The sequence below is a fragment of the Macaca nemestrina genome, chromosome 5, assembly GCF_043159975.1.
Source record: "Macaca nemestrina isolate mMacNem1 chromosome 5, mMacNem.hap1, whole genome shotgun sequence".
NCBI classification, from domain to species: Eukaryota; Metazoa; Chordata; class Mammalia; order Primates; family Cercopithecidae; genus Macaca; species Macaca nemestrina.
Window position 1 is genome coordinate 16,247,606 of NC_092129.1, and position 23,122 is coordinate 16,270,727.

At 44.7% G+C, this 23,122-nt stretch overlaps 2 protein-coding genes across 6 annotated transcripts in view; one reads left to right on the top strand and one right to left on the bottom strand.

Annotated features, from left to right (window-relative positions):
* LOC105492085 (spidroin-1-like) overlaps nt 1-20,415 on the top strand; it is a 115,554-nt gene extending 95,139 nt beyond the window's left edge. For 3 of the 5 annotated variants that reach the window (XM_071096333.1, XM_071096324.1, XM_071096329.1), the window contains 3 exons: nt 13,036-13,246; nt 15,581-16,665; nt 16,925-20,415. The gene's annotated coding sequence lies outside the window, so the exon portion shown is untranslated. The remainder of the gene's footprint in view (nt 1-13,035; nt 13,247-15,580; nt 16,666-16,924) is intronic. The other 2 variants (XM_071096325.1, XM_071096327.1) reach the window with 1 other exon arrangement.
* LOC105492086 (TRAF3 interacting protein 2) overlaps nt 1-23,122 on the bottom strand; it is a 48,341-nt gene that overhangs the window by 23,788 nt on the left and 1,431 nt on the right. Inside the window, exon 2 of the mRNA XM_011758970.3 lies at nt 10,099-10,929. Within this exon, the coding sequence (XP_011757272.2) occupies nt 10,099-10,921 (823 nt within the window). The 5' untranslated portion in view covers nt 10,922-10,929. The remainder of the gene's footprint in view (nt 1-10,098; nt 10,930-23,122) is intronic.

The following is a 23,122-nucleotide window of genomic DNA, read 5'->3' on the forward strand; positions in this document are numbered from 1 at the left end:
AACCCCATCTCTACTAAAAATACAAAAATTAGCTGGGTGTCATGGCACACACCTGTAACCCCAGCTACTTGGGAGGCTGAGGCAGGAGAATCCCTTAAACTTGGGAGATGGAGGCTGCAGTGAGCTGAGATTGTGCCATTGCATTCCGACCTGGGCAAAAGGGCAAGACTCCGTCTCAAAAACAAACAAAAAAGAACTGTATTCTTAGTTTGGTAAAGCAGTCAGGAGCCATCTACATTTTCAAAGGGACATTCAGAGGAATGATGGCCTCAAGTACAGAACAAAAGACAAATAATGTGTACGTTCACTAGTGTGGCCTCCAGGTTCTCATTGCCTAGACTCAGGAAACTGTTTGGGTGACCTGGCGACGTGCCCAAGCTAGTCTCTCAAGTGTGGTCAGATTCCCTGGACTCAATCTATTATTGTCTCCTTTGACCCATGACACCACCTGGGTCCTTCCGATCATCCTGCTTCTGGCAAAAGTGACCATGCCCCTCCAACCCAGACTGTCTCCTGGCAGGACCCCGTGACCCTTGCCCTGATATTGCTTAGGCCTGGTCATGACAAGTAGTAGGGGTTTAAAGAGGGGGAGGAGGAGAAACGAATCCACGTAGGTCTATCCCTGCACCTGGATGACAAAGGAGACCAGGACTTGAAGGGACTGCTCTCAGAATGGAAGACAGGCCCACAGAGACTCCTATGGTCTAGGACAAGGTCTACTGCACAGGCTTCACCTTGGCAGCCTTCTTAGGGCAGGGCGGATATATTCCAGGGGGTCCAGATCACCAGTTGCAGTTTCAGGGCAACAGGGTAGGTCACCACTGCTCCTTTCCCTCAGTTTAAAAAATAGCAAAAAATGGCCAGGCGCGGTGACTCACGCCTGTAATCCCAGCACTTTGGGAGGCTGAGGCGGGTGGATCACGAGGTCAGGAGATCAAGACCATTCTGGCTAACACGGTGAAACCCTGTCTCTACTAAAAATACAAAAAATTAGCCGGGCGTGGTGGTGGGCGCCTGTAGTCCCAGCTACTCAGGAGGCTGAGGCAGGAGAATGGCGTGAACCCCAGAGGCAGAGCTTGCAGTGAGCCGAGATGGCACCACGGCACTCCAGCCTGGGCAACAGGACGAGATTCCATCTCAAAAAAAAAAAAAAGCAAAAAATGCCACTGCTATCAGGTCCCCAGGTAGGGGCCAGCCCTGCTTTTTGATGAGCCTTGTGTGAGCAGACCCTTTACAAACCCAGCTGTAGATAGAACTGTCTTGGTGGACTGCACTTACAATCTACCCTGCTTGATCAGGTTCCAGCCCCTATAGATCTTGCCTCCCACGACACTCTCACTGGCCCAGTAAGCTCTGGCTTCATCTTGAATATCCCAAACTTGTCCTCTCCTTTGGGATCCTGAGTTTGCCACCCTCTTTGTCCAGAATGTTTTTGCCCTAGATTTTCAGACTGACTTCTTGCCATTCAGAACTCAGCCCAAATATCACCTGTCCAAAGAGGCCTGCCTCCTCGCCCAGTTACTTTATCCCATTCCCTGTTTTGCTTCCTTCATAGTTCCTATCATGGGTTTGCATAAGTAAGCATGACTTTTACCTGTCAGCTTCGTGCCTGCCTTCCCTACTAGAACATAAGCTCTGTGAAAACATAGACTGTGTCCTCTTGCTACCGTGTCTCCAAGGATAGCACCGGCACCCAGGGGACACTCAATAGATGAATGAACGAAGGCTCAATAGTTACAAAGCCGACTTACAGAAAAAGAGAAGCCATTTAGGACTGCACAATCTATTAATACTTTCTAGGGCACAGGTCTCCTATACTAGGAGCCCCCAACTCCCAGGGCACAGGCTGGTATCAGTCTGTCGCCTGTTAGGAACCAGACCACACAGTGGGAGGTGAGCAATGGGTGAGCAAGTGAAGCTCTGTCTGTATTTACAGCCGCTCCCCACCACTTGCATTACCACCTGAGCTCTGCCTCCTGTCAGATCGGCAGCGGCATTAGATTCTCATAGGAGCGCAGACCCTATTGTGAACTGCGCACATGAGGGATCTAGGCTGCATGCTCCTTATGAGAATCCAAGGCCTGATGATCTGTCACTGTCTTCCATCGCCCCCAGATCTAGCTGCTGGAAAACAAGCTGAGGGCTCCCACTGATTCTACATTATGATGAGTTGTATAATTATTTCATTATATATTACAATGTAACAATAATAGAAATAAAGTACACAATAAATGTAATGCACTTGAATCGTCCCCAAACCATCCCCCTCCCCAGTCCGTGGAAAAATTGTCTTCCATGAAACTGGTCCCTGGTGCCAAAAAGGTTGGGGACCACTGCTCTAGACTATCTTAATTCTCTTCTGCTGTCCATCTGTTTTGGGGGTTTTTTGGTTTAATTGGTGTCTCCCTCCAGAAGTAGGAAGGAGAAAGACAAAGTAAAAGAGGAGAAACTTTGCCAGTGGCCTTAAAAGCCTTTAAGAGGAAAGAGCTGAAAGTATCTTGGGAAGTTTTTAATGTTTGAAGCCATTTTTGCTTCCTATATCCATTAATGAATGGCTAATACTGTTTTATTTGCTTTAAAAGGACTACCAAGCTCTAATCACAGGGTTTATTTCTTTTCCAGAAAGCGGATGTTAGTGCTGTTAATCAAAAGCCTTTGAATCAAGGTCATATGATTTCTAACAGATTATTTCCCGCACAACATGTTTTTGTCTCATAGCAACAAATCATATCATTAAAATCACCAAGGCATGTGGGGCTAAGTGTTTGATTAGCTGTAACTTTCATTTCAGAAACGGCCACCTGTGGTAAAAAGTTATGCCAGTTTATGTGAGCAGATGAAAATGATACACCTCATCAATTTCTAAAATTAGGGTACTGACAATATAGTCCTCCATGCTGTCCTTTTATTGTTGAAAACAAAGGAAAACTGAGTATCAATGGATCAATAAAAAATGAGCATTCCCTTTTGTAAGTGGAATCTGACCAGCTTTGTCTGGAATTTGACTGGTTGTATGGAAAAGGTTCCTAAATAGGCTGGACATGCCTGTAATCCTAGCACTTTGGGAGGCCTAGGTGGTTGTATCTGTTGAGCCCAGGAGTTTAAGACTAGCCTGAGCAAAAGGTGAAATCCCATCTCTACAAAAAAAGAAATACACACGCACAAAAAAAAGAAAAGTTGCTAAATAAAAACTATGTTTATCAGGTAAATGATCATCTTTTTCATTGCTCAAGCTTTAATCATTTTTTTCCAATTACTATGACGAAGGCTTGCTAATTTACTTGGATACTATACATATAAAATAAGGGCTAACATTTATTGATCACTTGCTACATGTCAAGTACTGTTCTAAGTTCCGTATTGAGAATTATAGAGTTCAATTTTCCATTTCCGTAAAGAAGTTTAACTCAGAATAAAAATCCAGATTCCTCACCACGGCCTGTGTAGCCTTCATCTTCTAGCACACCATTCTCTCCTTGCTCACTCTGCTAGGCCGCACTGGCTTGCTTTTGATATCTTAATGACATCAAGCTCCTTGCTTCCTTAGCTCCTTGCTTCCTTGACCTTCTCATCCTTTAGGTTTCAGCTCAGATGTCTGCTTAAAGAGACATTCTCTGGCCAACCTGTCTATTAATGTCTATTCCAACAGTTACTTCCCTTATAGCACTTATAATTTGTCATTCTGTTTTTGACTTCTATTTCTTATCCATCTCTCCAGTGGACTGTGAATTCCATGAAAACAAGGACCGTGTATGACTATTTGCTGAATAAAGTGATAAGTGGATGGACAGGTTCTGTTTCCAAATTTCACTGACTCCCTTCTTTGCTTCCCTCCCAGACCAAAAAAAAAAAAATTGGCTTTTCCAAGGCTTCATATCACAAAGACTCTACTCATGATTAAGGCTCACTCCTTTCCCCAGGAAGTAGAGAACAGATTTCTTTTTATTCATTCAACAAATATTTATTGAACCTCGATGGCCAGGCACTTGGCGAACAAAGATAAATAGGATACAGTTCCCTCGGGAGTACCTCAAAATAAATGGAGAGAGAAAGAAAATCTGCCTGTCTGTGGGTGTCTGTTTTTAAACACAAACCCACACTAGTTAGTGTGTGAGAAGGGGAGACATATGAGTCGACAGCCACCTACTTGAGAATCCCTGTTCAGAAATAGCTTTCCCGCGGATTTGTCCCCAGTGCCTACAATTCCATCAAGAGAGTTTATTCTGTAGGAGCGGGAAGGTGGGTGACGTGACAGACAAATGATTTGCTAGCATGGTAACTCCTCAGTTCAGAGGCAGTGTTAATCACAAAGCAGAAATGAAAATCTTGCACAATCACGAATGGGCGCCCAGGACTGTATGTTATTTGTCAATCCTGTGATCTTCTTGGCCTGAGTACACACGATCCTCGTGTTACTGAGCTTTTACCACTTGGAATGTGGAAACCAAATCCTAAATGAGGTTTTCCATTTATCAGTCGCAACATGCAACATTTTTCTTCCTTATTAAGAATGGTATTAAAAGAGTTTATGAGAGAGAAATAAAATCTGATTTTCAAGTTGTCAAAAAAACATCGTGATATAATGCAATCAGTTTAGCCAGGAAACAAAATGGCCAATATAAACTGTTGCAGGAACTCCCACAGCTGTAAGCAGCTGTGGTTCCTGAAAGGCAACTCCTTCTTTATCATTTCTTCCATCTGGTTTCTTTTTTTCCCTCACTTTAATTGTGCATGCATTCTAGCATACAAATCATCCCTTTTTTTTTTTGGTCCACAGGTACAACTGTACCCATGTACCCATAATTTTATTCTATTCAGTCTCCTTGGTAGAGAAAGCAATAATTTTATCATAAAATGAGGGCTCTCTAGACTTAATTCCCTCTCTTTTCCCAAATATTTGCATCATGAGTTTCATTTGATTACACAGCCATGAACTCCATGCTGGTGACCTTCAGTGGAAGGATTCGGAGGCAGCAGGAGGCCGACTTTTCCAGGGGGTGGGGTGAGGAGAAAACACAGGCGTATTCCCTTTCTTATTTTCACCTACTTTGAAAACCTTTTTTTTTTTTTTCACATGAAAGAGGTGACCAATAACCATTTTTGCTTTACCTTGCAAAAAGCTTAGATATGCCATTTGCATGGTGATTATTATTTATTTATATATTCATTAATGGGTAAGGAAGTAATGCTCTTCTAAAGCCGAGTAGAGCCACGTAGCCATGGTTTCCACTGCACAAGCATCCCTTAGGTGAACAGCTCTTTTGAAGTGGTTTTGTTGGCAATTAAGTGCAGTTATAGCCCTGACATGAAACTAAGCATTTGTACACCTGCCCTGAATGCTTAAAATCTGTGCCAGTGAGTGGGATCTGGAAGTAGAGGAGCACCCTGCAGAACTGGGCTGCAGGATGCATTTAAATAATAACAATAATAACTAAAAGCTGTTAGTATTGAGGGCTTACCACCAGCCAGCCACTTTCCTGTTGCCTTTAATACATTATCTCATTTAATCCTCACAGCAACCTTCATGGGAGTCATTGCTGCTGGAGGCCTCATAAATATTCTAGGGTTGCAATGCCCTGCAAAAATGCCATCAGCACAGGCAACCCTGACCCTCTTCTCTGTGGTTAGATGGGAGCCAGGGCCAAGGGACATGCAAGGTGAATTGGGGCAAGCTTGCCTTCTGTACGTGCTCAGTTTTCCTTTGCTCTTTTCAGTCTTGACTCATTTCTTAATTATAGAAGTAATACCTGTTTGCTATTTTTATTTTTATATTTTTTATGTGGTTTTGTTTTTGTTTTTAAGACTGACTCTCATTCTGTTGCCCAGGCTGGAGTGCAGTGGCACGATCTCAGCTCACTGCAACCTCCACCTTCTGGGTTCAAGTGATTCTCATGCCTCAGCCTCCCTGAGTAGCTGAGATTACAGGCGCATGCCACCATGCCCGGCTAATTTTTGTATTTTTAGTAGACAACATTTCATCATATTGGCTAGGCTGGTCTCGAACTCCTGACCTCAAGTGATCTGCCCTCCTCTGCCTCCCAAGGTGTCGGGATTACAGGTGTGAGGCACTGCACCCAGCCATTTGCTATTTTTAAAAATCAACAAAAGTATATGAAATTAGAAGGAAAATATACCTATCTCCTCTTAATTCCCTGCTCCCCTCCCCACCAAGATCACCACTAGATCCTGCTAGACTTAATACGTATATATAAACATAGATAGTTTAAAATATATATATGGATGGGATCATCACTGCAGCTATTGCCTTTAAACTTAATCTTTTTGATGTCAGAAGGTATATTCAGTGCAACATGGGCCTAGTAGTCCATTGTATACATAAATCACAAATGACTTATCTGGCCCTTTATTGCTAGGCATTGTAGTTGTTTTTGTTTTTACTCTAATGCAACAACGCTTTCATAAACATTCTTGTTCTTGTATTTGTATGTGCTTGTTTAATGTTTCTATGGGATAGATTCCTATAAGTGAAACTGCTGGGCCAAAGAGGAAGCACATATAAAATTTTGATAGGGAAACTGCCTTCTGGGAGATTGCACCAATTTACACTCCTATCAAGAGTGACTGGGAATATTCATTTCTCTGTAACTCCACCAACACTGGATGTTGTCCAAAGTTTTTAATTTTTGCACAATGAATCAGGGAAAAGGTATATTTAAGAATTTTGCACTTCTTAAATCTAATAATGCTGAGCTTGGTTTAATTCTCATATTGGCTATTTGTATATCTTCTGTAAATTATTCCCCTCTCCTATCCCCATTCTCTTCCCTCTGCCTTTCAACACCTCTTTTTGCCCCCAGGATCCTACATGTCTCTCCCCAACCCCTTAACAGAAGGAAATAATACAGAGAGCAAGGGGATGGTGAAATGCTGAAAGAAAGCGGGTCCTGGGGCAATAGAGACAAAAAGTGTTCCCAGTCAGGAGTGTTTGCCTTTTAAAGGAACCTGCCCCAACGGGACAACGCTCACCTCCAAAAACTGGATTGCCAATGGCGCCGTTTCAGCTCCAACAACAGGAAAAGTATTTTCCAGTGGGAAGTATTTTTCAGAGGGTCCATTATAACAATGAGTCAGTGCTGTTTTTGTCTATCACAATGAGGCTTTCCCTTGCTAGTAGTCAAAGTCAGTTGCTTGGGACTGTATCACAAAGCCTTGACTTAAGTATTCACACTTCTTTGCATTAATCTAAGGGGTTAATCGGAAGTGCAGTTAAAAACGTATGTATGCAATGTTGGCCACATCATTGCTTACTGGATCAGAAAACTGGAAACTATTTTAAATGTCTGACAATAAAGAACAGGTTAATAATAATTTGGTAGATTCACCTGATGAAATACGATGAAGCAGTTTTAAATGATTCTGGAATAAGTACACTCAATGTCACTGAAAATTATTTTAATTTCAGATTAAAAATATATGAAAAGAAAAAAAACACTGAAAATTAATATGTCAAAACCCTAATAGGGAATTTTATTTGGGTGGCAGAAATATGAAAACTTTTTTTTTTCTTTTTTAAACTTCTGGGCATTATTTCAATTTTAGGAGTGACCAAATATTATAATGATCAGAAAAAAAATTTTTTTTTTGAGATGGAGTCTCACTCTGTCGTCGCCCAGGCGCAATCTCAGCTCACTGCAACCTCTGCCTCCCGGGTTCAGGCAATTCTCGTGCCTCAGTCTCCCGAGTAGCTGGGATTACAGGCACCTGCCACAACACCTGGCTAATTTTTTTTGTATTTTTAGCAGAGACAGGGTTTCACCATGTTGGCCAGGCTAGTCTCGAACTCCTGACCTCAAGTGATCCATCCACCTCGGCCTCCCAAAGCGCTGGGATTACAGGCGTGAGCCACCATGCATGAGCCACCATGCGTGGTGAAAACTTACCTTTAAATGCAGATTAACAGAATGTTAAAAAGTAGTTTATGGTATTATTCTCAGAAATTATTCCTTTTAAACCTGGCAATCACTGAGAAATACAGCCTTGACCTTGCCAACATTCAGTTCTCAGTGATTCATACTTAAGGGAATCCACCACCACACCCACCCTATGACTGGGCGCTTAGAGCAGGCGGTGGCATCCATGTGCTCCCACCCTGTTGACTTCCCAACATTTATACACCACGTCCCAGTTTTAGGCATCACGGGCTCTTTCTCCCTCTCCAGCCCAAGGCCCCATTCTCCTCACACCCTCCTGCTTCCCCAGCCCCCACCCTCATTCCTGATCTCACATTCATTCTTACCTATTTCTTCCAAGCATCTTCTAAGTTACATTTCTCTATCTCCTCTTTGTTGTTTTTTTCTGAGTTATGAATTACTGTGTTGCTCTCTTCACTTTAGGAAGCTTTATACTTAGTATACATGTAGTAGTATGTAAATTATGGTTGATTACAGCATTTGTAATTATTTCTATAATTTTTTTAAAGCTGTGCATCAGGCCTTTGGTCAGGCACTTCTTACACTCTTTGACCTACTTTATGTCTAGTGTTTATTTGCTAAGAAAAATATCATATCTCACAGCCCTGTGTTTCATCTGTAAAGCCCTATTGTTATTTTCCAGGGGCCTCAGCGGAGATTTAACATCAAGAATGGTGGTAGGGGAAAAAAAAAAGGTGATAGAATCTTTTATCTCAATCTAAGACTTCATCACTTTCAGAGATGCTTACTGCACTGGTACATATTATTATTTCAGAAGTAGTTTATTGAGAGTCTAGTATGTGCCAGACACTGTGCTTAAATTCTGGGGAATTACGAATTGAAAGTACATGTTTGCATTTGCAGATGCACAAAAGCTTGCAGTCTGGAAGGAGAGGAGACAAGTATATAATCAGATGCCATGCTGGTGTTAGGTGTCCCAACAGGACCAGAGCAGGAGGGAGAGAGAGGACCTGAAAGAGAACGTGATCTGGGGAGGTTTTCAGAGGGACACTTGAGCTAAGTCTCAAAAAATGTGTATGACGGTGGTTGCATAACTCTGTGAAAATACTAAAATTTATTGAATTTTGTATTTAAAATGGGTTAAGGATAAACCTTACAGTATGTAAATTAGATCTCGATAAAGCAGTTTTTTTAAAAGGTGTATTGAAACTGGGTCAGACACACCAGAGGGAGCAGAACATCCCGGATAGAGAGAAGAGCCTGGCAAACGCATGGAGATGTGAACCATCACAAGTAGGGGGGCTGCCAGTCTTAGAGTGGCTGGAATGTAGGGTAGCTGTAGATGGCTCAAGTGTCCAAAAGGGTTTAAGCAGCAAAATCACAGACGCAACTTCATTTTCATGTAATGGCCCGAATCCCAGAGTCTCAATGACATTCTGGGCATCTTCTGGTTTTTTGTTTTGCTTTGCTTTGTTTTTCACTAAAAGCCCTTTCTCTGCCAAATCTAAGATGGGGAAGAAACATGAAGAGAAGGAAGAACCCACATGCCCAAAGATCAGAACAAAAAATACATTTTCTAGAACTCACTTGGGTCATCTCTCTGCTTCTAGGCAGGTTTGTTAAACTAATCCAGACAGAGGAACCTGTTTTGTCCTTAAAGGTCCCTAGAGAAGAAGACTCCAGTGGGACAGGCTTTAGGCTAAGAAAAAGCATTCTCGGCCAGGCGCGCTGGCTCACGCCTGTAATCCCAACACTTTGGGAGGTGGAGGAGGGTAGATCACGAGCTCAGGAGATCGAGACCATCCTGATCTCACCATGGTGAAACCCCGTCTCTACTAAAAATATCAAAAAATTAGCCGGGCGTGGTGGCGGGTGCCTGTAGTCCCAGCTACTCAGGAGGCTGAGGCAGGAGAATGGTGTGAACCCAGGAGGCGGAGCCTGCAGTGAGCCGAGATTGTACCACTGCACTCCAGCCTGGGTGACAGCGAGACACTGTCTCAAAAAAAAAAAAAAAAAAAGAGAAAAAGCATTCTCTGAAGGCCCTTTGCAAATCCAACCACACGTGGAAAGCCCCTAGGTGAAGCAGAATGCCCTCCCTGCATTCTGACCTGTTCATCCCAGTCTAGTGACACAAAGCATTGATGTGAGGCCCTTGTTTCTTCAGTCACCCAGCCCAGAATGCCCAGAGGAGGTCAAGATCACTTACATGGCACCTGGTGATCGGGACTTCCAGGACAATGGTAATGATAGTTCCATGGAGCACGTGGGGAAAGATTGGGAGGCAGTGCACATGCTGGATACCACTGAGGTTCAAACTGAGGGAACTCCCTGGACCTGAGAGGTCTGGGGAGGTCCTGGGGGTAACACACGGAGGTGAGGGGCAGGGGCCTTTCCAGCTGCCTGATGCCCAGGACATCCTGGGGCTGGGAATCATATCCCGTGTCTATGGTTGGCAGATCCAGGCCTGCTCGGTTCCTGTGAGGCTGGGGCCGCTGTACCATCGCCTGGCTACTGCCCGAGGAGTCTGCTGAGGCATTAGGTAAACTTTGGTCTGATTTGTCTGAGTCATGGCCAGTGTCAGGAGAAGCTGCTGAAAGCTGAGATCCCAGCCATTGATTACGTTTTTCCATAAATGAAAACGGATGCTCTGCAGGGAGGACTCCAACCACAGACTCAGACTCGGGCTCGCTGACTGCAGAGCACCCAGAGGGGAAAGCTTTGCCTGGGCCTGGGTGTCTCCTGCAGAAGCTGTCTTCACTGTCCTCCAGAACTTGAGTGCGCAGGCAGGTGACCTGCTGGGATACAGGCCGCTGGTGATTTGCAAGTTTCAGGGTTGCGTGAGCTTGAGAAAAGTCCCTGGAGGAGTTGTGAGGCGTTGTGGGTACAGACAAGCTGTTGGGTGCCATGTTCCTTGTATTTGGAGCAGGTGGTTCTGATTCCTCTTCCAGGGAATATTCTGGGATTGGTTTCAGCAACTGACTTGGGTATGGTTCTGATTCATCGACCTCCACAGGAATGCTTCGGTTCATTCTAGTTTCTGGAACAAGAGAAAACATGCCACAGCCTTAGAAGACAGATCAATTCTTGGAGTCCTCACTTTATGACCTTAAGGGACCTCATTCAGGATGTGGTTTAAATTAACATTGAGACACCAATGTGCCTGCAGAGCCCTAATCCATAAAATTGTTTACTTATCCTCCAGGCAAAAGCACTAATGCTTATTAAGATATTTTATCTGGAAGGCAATTCAAAGAATATGATGGGACCATCCTGTGGTAGAAATCACTCACCAGCAAGGGGAAAACACAGATGAAAATCAACTGCCAACTATTGAGGAAAGAGAAATTATCATAATGTGGGCTGCTTCGTGTGTGCTTGGAATACATGATGAAATAAATCTTAGTAACTGATACGGAATGATGGCTAAGATGTATTAAGTGAGTTTTTTCTAAAAGCCACGCGCAGAGCAGTGTGCATACTATGCTGCTATTTTGTGTAAAAAATGAGAGGAGAAGGTGCGTGTGTTTGTATGTGCATATCTGCTTGTATATGTATAAAACGTGTGGAGGAATCCCAGCCATTGCTACACTGGTTGCCTTTGAGGATGGAATTAAGCTGGGGGAGAGCAGTGGGAGGAAGTTTGCACCTTTTGAACTTTTATAATTTTGTTCCATTTGACTATTGCCTAATTTTAAAAAAGAAAAGTGTTTTAAGCAAAGAAAGAAAGCCCAAGTTTAAAACATATCGAAAAAAGGTCAGAGTGACATTTTCTACCTAATTTTAGGTCATTTGGAGGACTTAATTCCCTCTGGGCACTATGCCTGCAACAAAGGTAGCCATGACCATCTGGTTTGTGATGTAGTTCAACCAGCAAGGCTCGCTAAACTAGACCTTAGCCTGCAGAGCATTTAGCCCACAGTCCAGGCAATACTGCTTTTAGCTGTAAGAAGAAGAACTCTTAATTAACCTAACACAATGAGAAAGAAAACCAGCCCCCTCTCATCATTAAACTGGTTGAGGTGATGCCTTGACTGGACGGGGAGGAGGAAGGCAGTCCACAGGACTGCACAGGAGCAACTGGGGGTTTGCAGGAGGCTGCAGAGCAGGGGTTGTAAAAGAGCAAGCAAGTGAAAAAGAAGAAATCCTAGAGGGTCATTCTATGCAAGGCTAGTACATAGCATACTTCAAATACCAGAGGGAGAAAAGGGATTGTGTCTGGATTTAAAAATTCCTACTTTGGATCCATGTCGCATTTCAACCACAAACACTGACTGAGGGCTCACTGTGCCTAAAGTCAGGTTACACAAATTATGGTTCTAAGACAAGTTTCGGAGGGCATGAATTCACTTTCTCTTGGCCCTTGTACCCAATCCAATGCGATCATGACAGCATGCATCTTGAAATGCTCCCCTTACACACAGATGGGGCCAGCAGTTTGCCACCAAATGTACTTAACGGCCTCCAGAAAGATACCTCTCTACTCCCTGCCAAATGAATGCTCTTTGACACTCTTCTCCCACTTGGTATCAAACTTACCCACCTGCCGCACGACGACCCTTGCTCCATTTTCCGACACAACAGAAAACTCAACTTCTAATTTCGGGCTGGCCTTCCCTCCTTCCCTCCATCTCTCCCTTTCCCTGTCCTTGTGCTTTTCAGGCTGTGTATGTCCTCTGCTCGTTGGTTCTGCAGAAAAGGGGACCTCATCAGCTAAAGTGAGCGGACCTTATAAAAACGAACAAGAGCCTGCCAAAAGCACCAGTAAATATCGCAACTGTTTATTATTTTTAAAATGTTCAGCTGAGCGCAGTGGCTCAGGCCTGTAATCCCAGCACTTTGGGAGGCTAAGGCGGGTGGATCACCTGAGGTCAGGTATTCGAGACCGGCCTGGCCAACATGGCAAAACTCCGTCTCTACTAAAAGTACAAAAATTAGCTGGGCATGGTGGGACGTGCCTGTAATCCCATACTGAGGAGGCTGAGGCAGGAGAATCGCTTGAACCCGGGAGGTGGAGGTTGCAGTGAGCTGAGATTGCGCCACTGCACTCCAGCCTGGGCAACAAGAGCGAGACTCTATCTCAAAAAAAAAAAAAAAAAAAAAAGTTCACCATTTTTTCCCATTCTTTCTTGCAATTTTTCCACAGTTATTAAATTGGATGTGCCACACAACATGCTCTTCAGCTGGTCGGAAAACAAAAGGATTTTTTCAAGGCCTAGCTGAGTGTTGTGTCATCTTCTGCATGCACTTGTGGGCCCACAGCTGAACGGGAGGCAAAGAGATGCAAAAAGTGAGCTGACTAGCAGGACTAATTCCTGTACTCTATTGTCATGGGATTCGCTTTCAATCCCATTCAGGTACAACTATTTACATTCTCCCTGGGTTTTCCCATGTGAATACCTTAGAAGTGCTTTTCCACCCACATTTAAAAAAGTTGCATATTCCACTCTTCTAGCTGAGGAGCCATCAGGGGGCTTGGAGGAGACTTTAAAAAAAAAGCGATGAGGGCAGTCATCTCACAGAACTGGAAATCTGAGGTCATCCTCTGGTGGGAATTCTGCAGTTAAAACTGGTCTGGGGCTAGGCGTGGTGGCTCACGCCTGTAACCCCAGCACTTTGGAGGCTGAGGCAGGAGGATTACTTAAGCCCAGGAGTTCAAGACCAGCCTTGGCAACATAATGAGGCCCTGTCTCTACAAAAAAATTAAACAAATTAGCCAGGTGCGGTGGTGTGCGCCTGTAGCCCCAGCTACTTGAGAGGCTGAGGTGAGAGGTCACTTGAGCCCTGGAGGTCCAGCCTTCAGTGAGACGAGATCGTGCCGCGGCACTCCAGCCTGAGTGACAGAGCGAGACCCTGTCTCAAAAGATAAAAATAATTTTTAAAAAAACTGGGCTGAGTACCCTTCCCCCACACAGCTGCATGGCTGGCTTCCTTTCTCCGTGAGGTCTTTCCTTGGCTGTCACCTCAAGGAGGTCTCGCTGGTCGTCCTCTCTCATTCCCATCTCCCTTCCCTGCTTTACCTTATTCTCCAGCAGTTATCACTGTCTTATATATCACCCAAATGTATATGATACACACAAATATCTAATAATCTCTTGTTTGCTCATCACCTCTCCCTTCTCCCAGAATATAAACTTCCTAAGGGTGCAGTTTTCTCTTTTCTTTTTCTTTGTGATATGGGGATCTTGCTCTGTCGCCCAGGCTGGAGTACAGTACCTAGATCATGGTTCACTGCAGCCTCAAACTCCTGAGCTCAAGGATCCTCCCATGTCAGCCTCACAAGTAGCTAGGACTACAGGTGCACGCCATCGTGCCTAATTTTTTTTTTTTTTTTTTTTTTTTTGAGATGGAGTCTTGCTCTGTCGCCCAGGCTGGAGTGCAGTGGCACAATCTCGGCTCACTGCAACCTCTGCCTCCCAGATTCAAGCGATTCTTGTGTCTCAGCCTCCTGAGTAGCTGTGATTACAGGTGTGCGCCACTGCGACCAGCTAATTTTTGTATTTTTAGTAGAAACAGTTTCACCATGTTGGCCAGGCTGCTCTCAAACTCCTGATCTCAGGTGATCCGCCTGCCTCGGCCTCCCAAAGTGCTGGGATTACAGGCGTGAGCCACTGTGCTGGTCAGCGTGCCTGACTTTTAAAATTTTTTTGTGGAGATGAGGTCTCACTATGCTACCCCAACTGGTATTGAACTCTTTACCTCAAGCAGTCCTCCTACCTCAGCCTCCCAAAGTGCTGGGATTGTAAGTGAGCCACCACATCTGGCCTGGGAGCATGATTTTTGACTGTTCTATTTACAGCTATATTTTCAGCACCTACAACTGCACCTGGCACATAGTAGGTGCTCAATAAAGATTCGTTGAATGAATAAATAATTGATGCCTGTTTCAGAGAGGGGACAGACAGGTCCATGTAGCTGGATCAGTGACAATGAGAATGTTGTCAACAACAATGTTGGGGAGCAAGGAGTATCTGGTGGGCCTGGTCCTCAGAGTTCTTAAAATTATGCCACATGGGTGACCGACCCTTCCCTCTCCTTTTATTTTCCTCTCAAGAACATTGGTTATGTGTCAAGCACCAAAGTTAGGTCTGGGCCATGCCCAAAGGTCCTGCCCATGGGCAGGATTGGCCACAATCCTTACTTGCAGAATAAAGGAGATGCCATCAGTCATGATGGGAGCATCTACTCTTAGATTGCAGGCAGGGAGGTGCTGGTCTTTGTGCCTCTGCAGGGCTCCACCCAGAACAGAAAAGGGTGGGGCATGCCTGCCGCTACCACACGGCCCCTTCCGGCCTCAGACCCCTGCCTGAACTGGCAGAAAATGGGCAACCCTGCCAACTCTCCTTAGGCAGTCATAGAGAACAATTACAAATGCCACGTCAGGGGGCCACAGACAGATTAATGGGTTATGTCAGGGATGGCAGTTTTATCTGTTTTGTCTTTAATGACAATAGTGTAAAAATACTAAACATTAAAAAAGAAAACAAAACACTCAGTATCTCACCACTGTGTTTTTAAAATACAAAAAACCATTCAGCAGAGGGTAAAGCGTGTACTCCGGGTACGCACAGGTGGGCATGAACTGGGGACAGAGGTGAGTCCTGGGGATATACAACTGGATGGAACAGCTGTGCATGTTCTTGCTTGTTCTGACCTGACCCATTTTTCTGTTTTTCCATTTTTTTTTCCAGGCTTTCTCCATATTTACGTGCTTGTAACTCTGGCATGACCTTTGCTCCAGTCTCTACCAGAGGGCGGCACCTGGATTGAAGTGGAAAAGTCCTGTTTTCCAGCCATGACCCAGGGAGCAAGCACCGACTCCTCAGGGGAACAGGAGACTTGCCAACTAGGACCCTGGGAGCCTCCATGTTGGCAGTGCCCTGTGTCGTCTCGGGCTCACAGCAAATCCTCGGGGGAAAGCAGGGCTGGAGGGTGAGGACGCCCAGAAGAGTTCCTGGCTCCGAATCCCTCTCTGAGGCTCCCGATACAGATGCCCAGGCCCCACACCCAGAGACTCTGAGTATTTTTGTTTATCGTATGTAAAAGACTAGTGTATTTTTGTTTAAGTCTCACAGGTAAACAAGTTCTCTCATACTTTGTCAAGGGAAATGTAATCTGTGCAATTTGGCAGTAACTATCAGAATTTTAAAAGCGTATGCCCTTTGACCTAGTCATTTCACTTCTAAGAATTTCCCCTGCAGAGGTATGTATATCTTGTATGAAATGAAGAGGCTATGAAAACAGCCAATGCCGCAGTGTTTATAATAGCAAAGACCGGACACAACCCACATGTCTAAAGGTTCTGATGTTTAAAACTGTAGTATATCTGTACAATGAGCACTCCACATCCTTTAAGAATGAGGAAGGGCTGTGTGAACTGAAATGGAACTATCTCTAAGATGTATTAAGTTAAAAAAATCCAAGAGTAGCACAAAGGAGGGTATGCCCTCCTTTGTATGATAAAAGGTCGTATATCTGCCCATCTCAAATGAGGAACAGTGGTTGCCTCTGGGAAGGGAACTGGATGGCTAGGAATGCGATAGGAAAGAGGTTTGCTTTTCAGAACATTTTATACCATTTAAGTTTTGTCACAAGGGCGCCTATATTGACTTAAAAGATAAAAAATGAAAAGGAAAGGCTCTGCTCGTGATTCTGATGCTCACAAACATTAAGAACCAATGCGAATGAGGAACTCATGAGACCGCCCAGGAAAGAGTGAACATGTCTCTTCAAATATCAAAAACCATTCAGCAGAGGCTGAGAACACATGCCTGAGGTAAGCATGGGTGCGCATGAGCTGGGGACAGAGGTGATTCCCAGGGACACACAACTAAACCCCAAAGACGACAGTAGCTTTTCTTTCTGGCTTTTTTTTTTTTTTTTTTTTTGAGACAAGGTTTTGTTGCCCAGTGGCGCAATCACAGTTCACTGTCACCTTGCCCCCCTGGGATCAGGTATTCCTCCCACCTTAGCCTCCCATGTTGCTGGGACCACAGGCATGCACCACCACGCCTGGTTAATTTTTTTTTTTGTAGAGACGGAGTCTCGCCATGTTGCCCAGGCTAGTCTCAAACTCCTGGACTCAAGCAATCCTTCTGCCTCGGCCTTCCAAAGTGCTGAGATTACAGGCCTGAGCCACTGCACCCACCCTGACAGGAGCTTTTCATCTCTGGACTCTCATCACCATTTGGACTGTGAGCTGTGGTTCTAACTTTTGGATCGGACAGGCATCTTTCCTCAAATCTGTCAGTTTCTCTTTCCAGGTCCCTCGCTTTGTCTTCCTTTTTGCCTCCTCGGGCCTGAGACCTTTCTCTGGGCTCCTCTACTCTGCCCCGAGCTGCCTAGTTTTGCGAATAATATCACATCCAGATGTCAGCAGCCTGACGTCCATGTGACAATGCTCCCTTGGCGTCCCAGTGACAGATTTTCCCATGCTTCACTTTCTCTCTTTTTTTATTTTTCTGTACACAGCTCTCAGTCAACCCCCCTGAGCTGCCTCCAACTCTTTGCTCATGTCTGTTTCTAGCAATCTTTTCCTCTTCTAGCACAATCTTCCTTAACTTACCAGTTTTTTGAATCAGAGCCTCTTAGTCTTCACAACGCTACCTTTCTGATCTCACAGTTCATCAAAAAGCTTTTCGCCCATCATGCCTGCCTCCCTTTCTTCAGGTCCATTAGACTCCACCGTGGCCTGTGTGGGAAGCAAGTCTCTCCCAGGGCACACATGAACAGGCTTCATGCCCACATCCACAGTGAACTGTGGCTTCTGCCTTCCAGATGGGCTTACCCTAAATTGACACATATTCCTAGGATGTGGGAAAATATGCAATACTTAAATGCAAAGGCTCTGGGTTCAGACTCCCTAGGGTTAAATTCTCCCTGTGCCAGCTAGCTGCATGGTTAGATTTGTGATCTTGACAAAGTTATCTGACGTCTCTGGGCCTCACTTTTCTCATCTGCAAAATAGGGAAAAGAGCAACACTTCTCCTTAGGGGTGTGGTGAGGATAAAGAGTAGATGTAAATGAAGTGTTGAATGTAGAGCCTGGCCCATATCAAGCTTTCAAAGAGCAATGGCCATTTTGTTATTTTTAATGCAGCTACAACTGCAGTTATTATCTGGCTTTGGAGCTCTCTTTTTTTTTTTTTTTTTTTTTTTTTTTTTTGAGACGGAGTCTCGCTCTGTCGCCCAGGCTGGAGTGCAGTGGCCTGATCTCAGCTCACTGCAAGTCCCGGGTTCACGCCATTCTCCTGCCTCAGCCTCCCGAGCAGCTGGGACTACAGGCGCCCGCCACCTCGCCCAGCTAGTTTTTTGTAGTTTTAGTAGAGACGGGGTTTCACTGTGTTCACCAGGATGGTCTCGATCTCCTGACCTCGTGATCCACCCGTCTCGGCCTCCCAAAGTGCTGGGATTACAGGCTTGAGCCACCGTGCCCGGCCTGGAGCTCTCTTTTTAAAGACAGTATTCCCTGGTGCTAATACACCCAGGTGCTAATACTATTCTTTGAAGCTAATGTATAGAGACCATATCTTTTTAACAAACATGTATATATATGAGTCATTTCCGGCACATTTGATACACATCATCTCCTTTGGTCCTTAAAACAAGCCTAGGCCATAAGCAGGGTAAGTGTTACCACTTTGCCATTCCTGTTTTACAGAGGCTTAGACACATTGAGAAGCTTTTCCATAGTCACTTAACAAGTGATGGGTGAAGCCAAATCAAGCCTTTAGATCTCCAAGCTCTTTCCATTAAGCCATATAAATCAGGGGTTGGCAAACTTTTTCTGCAAAGGGGACAGATAGTAAATAGCTTACGCCTTATGGGCCACATGCTGTGTCTGTTTCATATTCTGCTCCTTTTTTATTTTTTATTTTTTAAGAAAAAACACCCTTTATAAAAACCATTCTGAGCAACAGGCTGGTGCTAAAAACAGGTCATGGTAACCATTGGCTCTAGGGTTGTAGTTTACTGTTGATATAGATTGTATGCTGATAAGCCAAAATACAAACCTAATGAAACTGACATACTTAAGAAACTTTACTCTTTGTTAGCAATCATTGCTAATATTTATTGAACGGTTACTATGTGGGAAATGCTGTTCCAAGTGTGACAGATGTATTAATTTACTTAATCCTCACACCCACTCTAATTTCCTAGGTACTATTGTCAGACTTATTTTACAGACGGGAAAAGGGAAAAGCGAGGTATAGAGAAGGTAAGTACCTTTTCCAAGTTCACATGGCTATTCCGTAGCAGAGCTGTGATTCAAATCTAAGCGGTTTGGCACCAGAGCCTGTGCACTTAACTGCTTGCATCTCGGTGGGGAGTACTGACTGGTTCAGCTATTGGGAGGGAAAAAAGGGGATGGGGAAGCCACCCGCATAACCCCTAGCAGATTCTGGAATAAATATGCTTCAGAGCCATCCGCCTTGAAGCTGAGGAGGCATGGAAGCAGGCCACCTGTGTTCTGTACAGCATCGCCAGGCTGGAAATCTGCCATGGCTTTCCTTCACGCCATTACAATAGAGGATACAGATGAGGCTGCAGAGGCATGTTGATTTGAGAAAAGCATTTGATTGGATCTCATTAAATTTTAATCATAAACTGAATTCAAAATAAATTGAAAACTGGTTGACAGAGCACCAACAAAGGGTGATGATAAATGGTGATGCATCTAGAGGGGAGCTGTCTTCCAGGGGACAACTCTAAGGCAAGGACGGATGGGATTTAATGAAGGTGTTATGTCCCCAGAAGAAGACAAATAGCGCAGCAAGGAACAGAGGAAGGGCAGGAGTGAGCAGCCTGAGTAATTAATAAACCGTATTAACAGCTCCTCCATAATCAGGCCTTGGTGATCACAACTGCTTGGATTTTTTCTTAAGGTTTTTTTGAGTCAGGAATAGGTTTGAAGAGTCCTGGAGACACACAGCATGAATATTTCAGGTGGACATTAAAAAGAAATCTATACATTTACAGCTGGGAGGATCCTGAGAGCTACTTTGGATCAGAAACTTTCAATTACAAGGTTCCCAAGGCCTTACTTCATTCCCCAGAGAGTAATCTTTTTAATAAATGTCCAAAAGTCATGGATTTTAAAATATATGTATTTAAACTCATTAATGTCCTTTGTTTACTGCCCAAATGCATGCAAACTTTCATAACGCTGTTTTGTTGAGTGGAAGGTTGGTTTTGAGTAAACTGTTTGGCTCAGATTCAAACTCCAGTGAACAAATACTTCCAAGTTTACTTGCAGAATTTCCCAAACAGAGAAGTTCTTCCACTGGGCTTGCCAGAGGACTTGAAACAGTGGTGAGCCCTGGAAGGAAGGGAACATTTACTGGCCCTTGGACATAACCCAGCACAGTAAGACTCACATCAGGCTGAAGGCAGTGCAGTGTGAACCGACCTGATTTGAGGAAGTTTGCTCTGGGACTCCTCTGAGCTACTAAATGAGGAGGAGAAGGACTAATGGGAACACACTGACTCCATCACATCAGAAGTTATAATAAACATTTACAAAACAACCTCAAACCAGTCCATGTTTTTTGTTTGTTTTTTGTTTTGTTTTGTCGTTGTCATTGTTTTGGTTTTTGTTTTTTTGTTTCTTCAGATAAGATGGTTTCTCTAAGCACACGTGTGATCCCAAATTCAGCCCCAGCCACGGAGTGAAGGAGAGGAAGGGGCAGAAAGGAAGAATCAAGAGAGGAAGAGGAAGGGAGAGAAAGGAAGAGAAGTAAGGAAAGTGGGGAAATGCTGAAGGATTTTTTTGTATTTGCCTTTTATTGGTGTAGGAGAGACACTTAATTAACTTGTAATTTGTATGTAGTGCTGGGTATGAGAAGGGGCAGTTGGAAGGGAAGGGAAAGAATGAATATAGGTAAAAGGCAAGAGGATCATAGGGTAAGCTGGGAGGCCAGGAAGAGTTTGGACAGACAGCTCAGAGTAGGAAGAGAGTTCAGAGCTGGGAGGGAGACCTGTTGACTCTGGGAAGGGGAAAGGGAAAAAACATTGGCATCCTGACTGCAGGGAAACAATGAGGCAGCGGAGACAAGTATCCCTCATTGCTGAGGGAGCTGCCAAGACCCAGGCAGCCTCGGTCTGAGGGGTGCGAGGAGAGGGGCACAGGCTGGGAACTTCAGTCAGTCCTGGCCCTCCACTTGAGTTCAGCTGCCTTATTAGGGAGCCAAGCCAAACCAGCACAGACCTAAGGATCACCCCACGGATGGAAGCCCACCCTTCTTCAGCCAGTCTACAACTTCTGGTATCCGGGAAAGTCTGTGCACACACAAGGTGCGCGCACACACACACAAGGTGCGCACACACAGCTACAGAGTGAGCTTAGTCACGGCCAAGCACGTGTGTGCTCCTAGGAGGCCTGCTGGACATGGGAGGCAAAGACTGTCAGTGGGAGAAAGGACAGCCTGGGTTTCATGAACTAAAAATATCTTGGTGACAACGCATTCGGAAGAAACAGGAGAGGCCCAGGGGGCAGCTTCTCGATTGCAATCCTCAGACACTTTCTCACGGAAAAATCCTTCAGACTGCAGGATTGTTTTGATAAGGAAATGTGATCAAACATTAGGGGTCATTTCGTTGGATCTGAAAGGAATTTAAAGTTGAATGTGCCTCATCTGTGTTCTCTTTTTTTCCTGCAGCAGTTGCCTGCAATTCATATATGTTTTTAGAAGCTAATCTAAAATTGCCTGCAGCAGAAAAATGATTTGAATTCAGGATATTCCTGAGATTTCCATTCTGCAATGTGTAAAACATAGATTTAATTTAGACAAACTACCCCACCATTCTGAATGCCTGTTGGAAGAATGCCTGCAAATATGACTGTCTTCTCCTCTTCTTTTTATTTTCAGAGCATTTGAAAGTCACTAACTCCTTAATACCGGGAGAAGCAGGCTTTAACATTTCCTGTCCCTACACCCTCCAAAAATGAGTAACCCTGAGTTAAGAACCTTTCTGTCCGACATGTTGGTACATTACCCAGACCTCACTCCTGTTTAGCCCACCCCACACAATGAACAGAGCAGAGTAACTACATTATCCATCTTTTGATGCTCCGTCATGGGGTGACTGGTAGCTGCAGCAGCAGATTAAGAATGACTGTGGTGTGTGGCCTTTAAGGATTAGAGCGAGGCTGGCAAGTGCACAACAGTTAGCCTGCTTTCAGATAATGGTGCATCATTGTTTGAAAATAAAATCAGGAACTCATTGCAGGTGAACTCTCTTGAAATTCCTGTCCTTTCATCCCAGGGGAATAGAGAGAAATGCCTAAAAACATGACATGGACTACACCAGGACAACCCACAAAAACAGATTAGCAATACCAAAAGCTCTGCACCAGCCCATCCCGGTCAGCTAGGGCCTACTTGAACTGTATTGACGGCAGGTAATTGCCAAAAAGAAACAATAACTTTTTTTTTTTTTTTTTTTTTTTGTTGTTGAGACGGAGTCTCGCTCTGTCGCCCAGGCTGGAGTGCAGTGGCCAGATCTCAGATCACTGCAAGCTCCGCCTCCCGGGTTTACGCCATTCTCCTGCCTCAGCCTCCCGTGTAGCTGGGACTACAGGCGCCCGCCACCTCGCCCGGCTAGTTTTTTGTATTTTTAGTAGAGACGGGGTTTCACCGTGTTAGCCAGGATGGTCTCGATCTCCTGACCTCGTGATCCGCCCGTCTCGGCCTCCCAAAGTGCTAGGATTACAGGCTTGAGCCACCGCGCCCGGCCTACTTTTTTTTTTTTAAGTCACGGTCTGGAAAAAGTTAAGGATTCTGTGTATCCGCCATCTAATAATGTCTCTAATCAGTGTCATCACCCTTACATGGTATTAGGATGTGTTTCACAGTTTCCCTTCCCCTCCCATTAAAGGCCCCACACACAGTGACTGGTCCAACTGAGGAGTGGTTTCCAGGTCCAGCTACAGCAGTAACTCTGGCTTCTGGAGCTGGGCTTGTCTGCCAGTTCTCTGGCCTGCCTTGACTCTGTTGGGAATAGCACGGACTATCCTTCCTGGGTAACCCAAATGGGACATGAACTAATTCGAGAAACTCCCTGTTTTCTCCTATTTGGCTAGAGCCAATCATAAGGCCTCAATTCCAGGCAGCCCTCTGGCAGAGACACGTGTCCCCCAGCCTCTCCCGGCCTTTCACCCTGACTGCTGCTTTACCTTTTGCCTTGAGAGCAGACGAGTGAAACAGAAATCAAAGCAGTTGACATGGAAGCGGG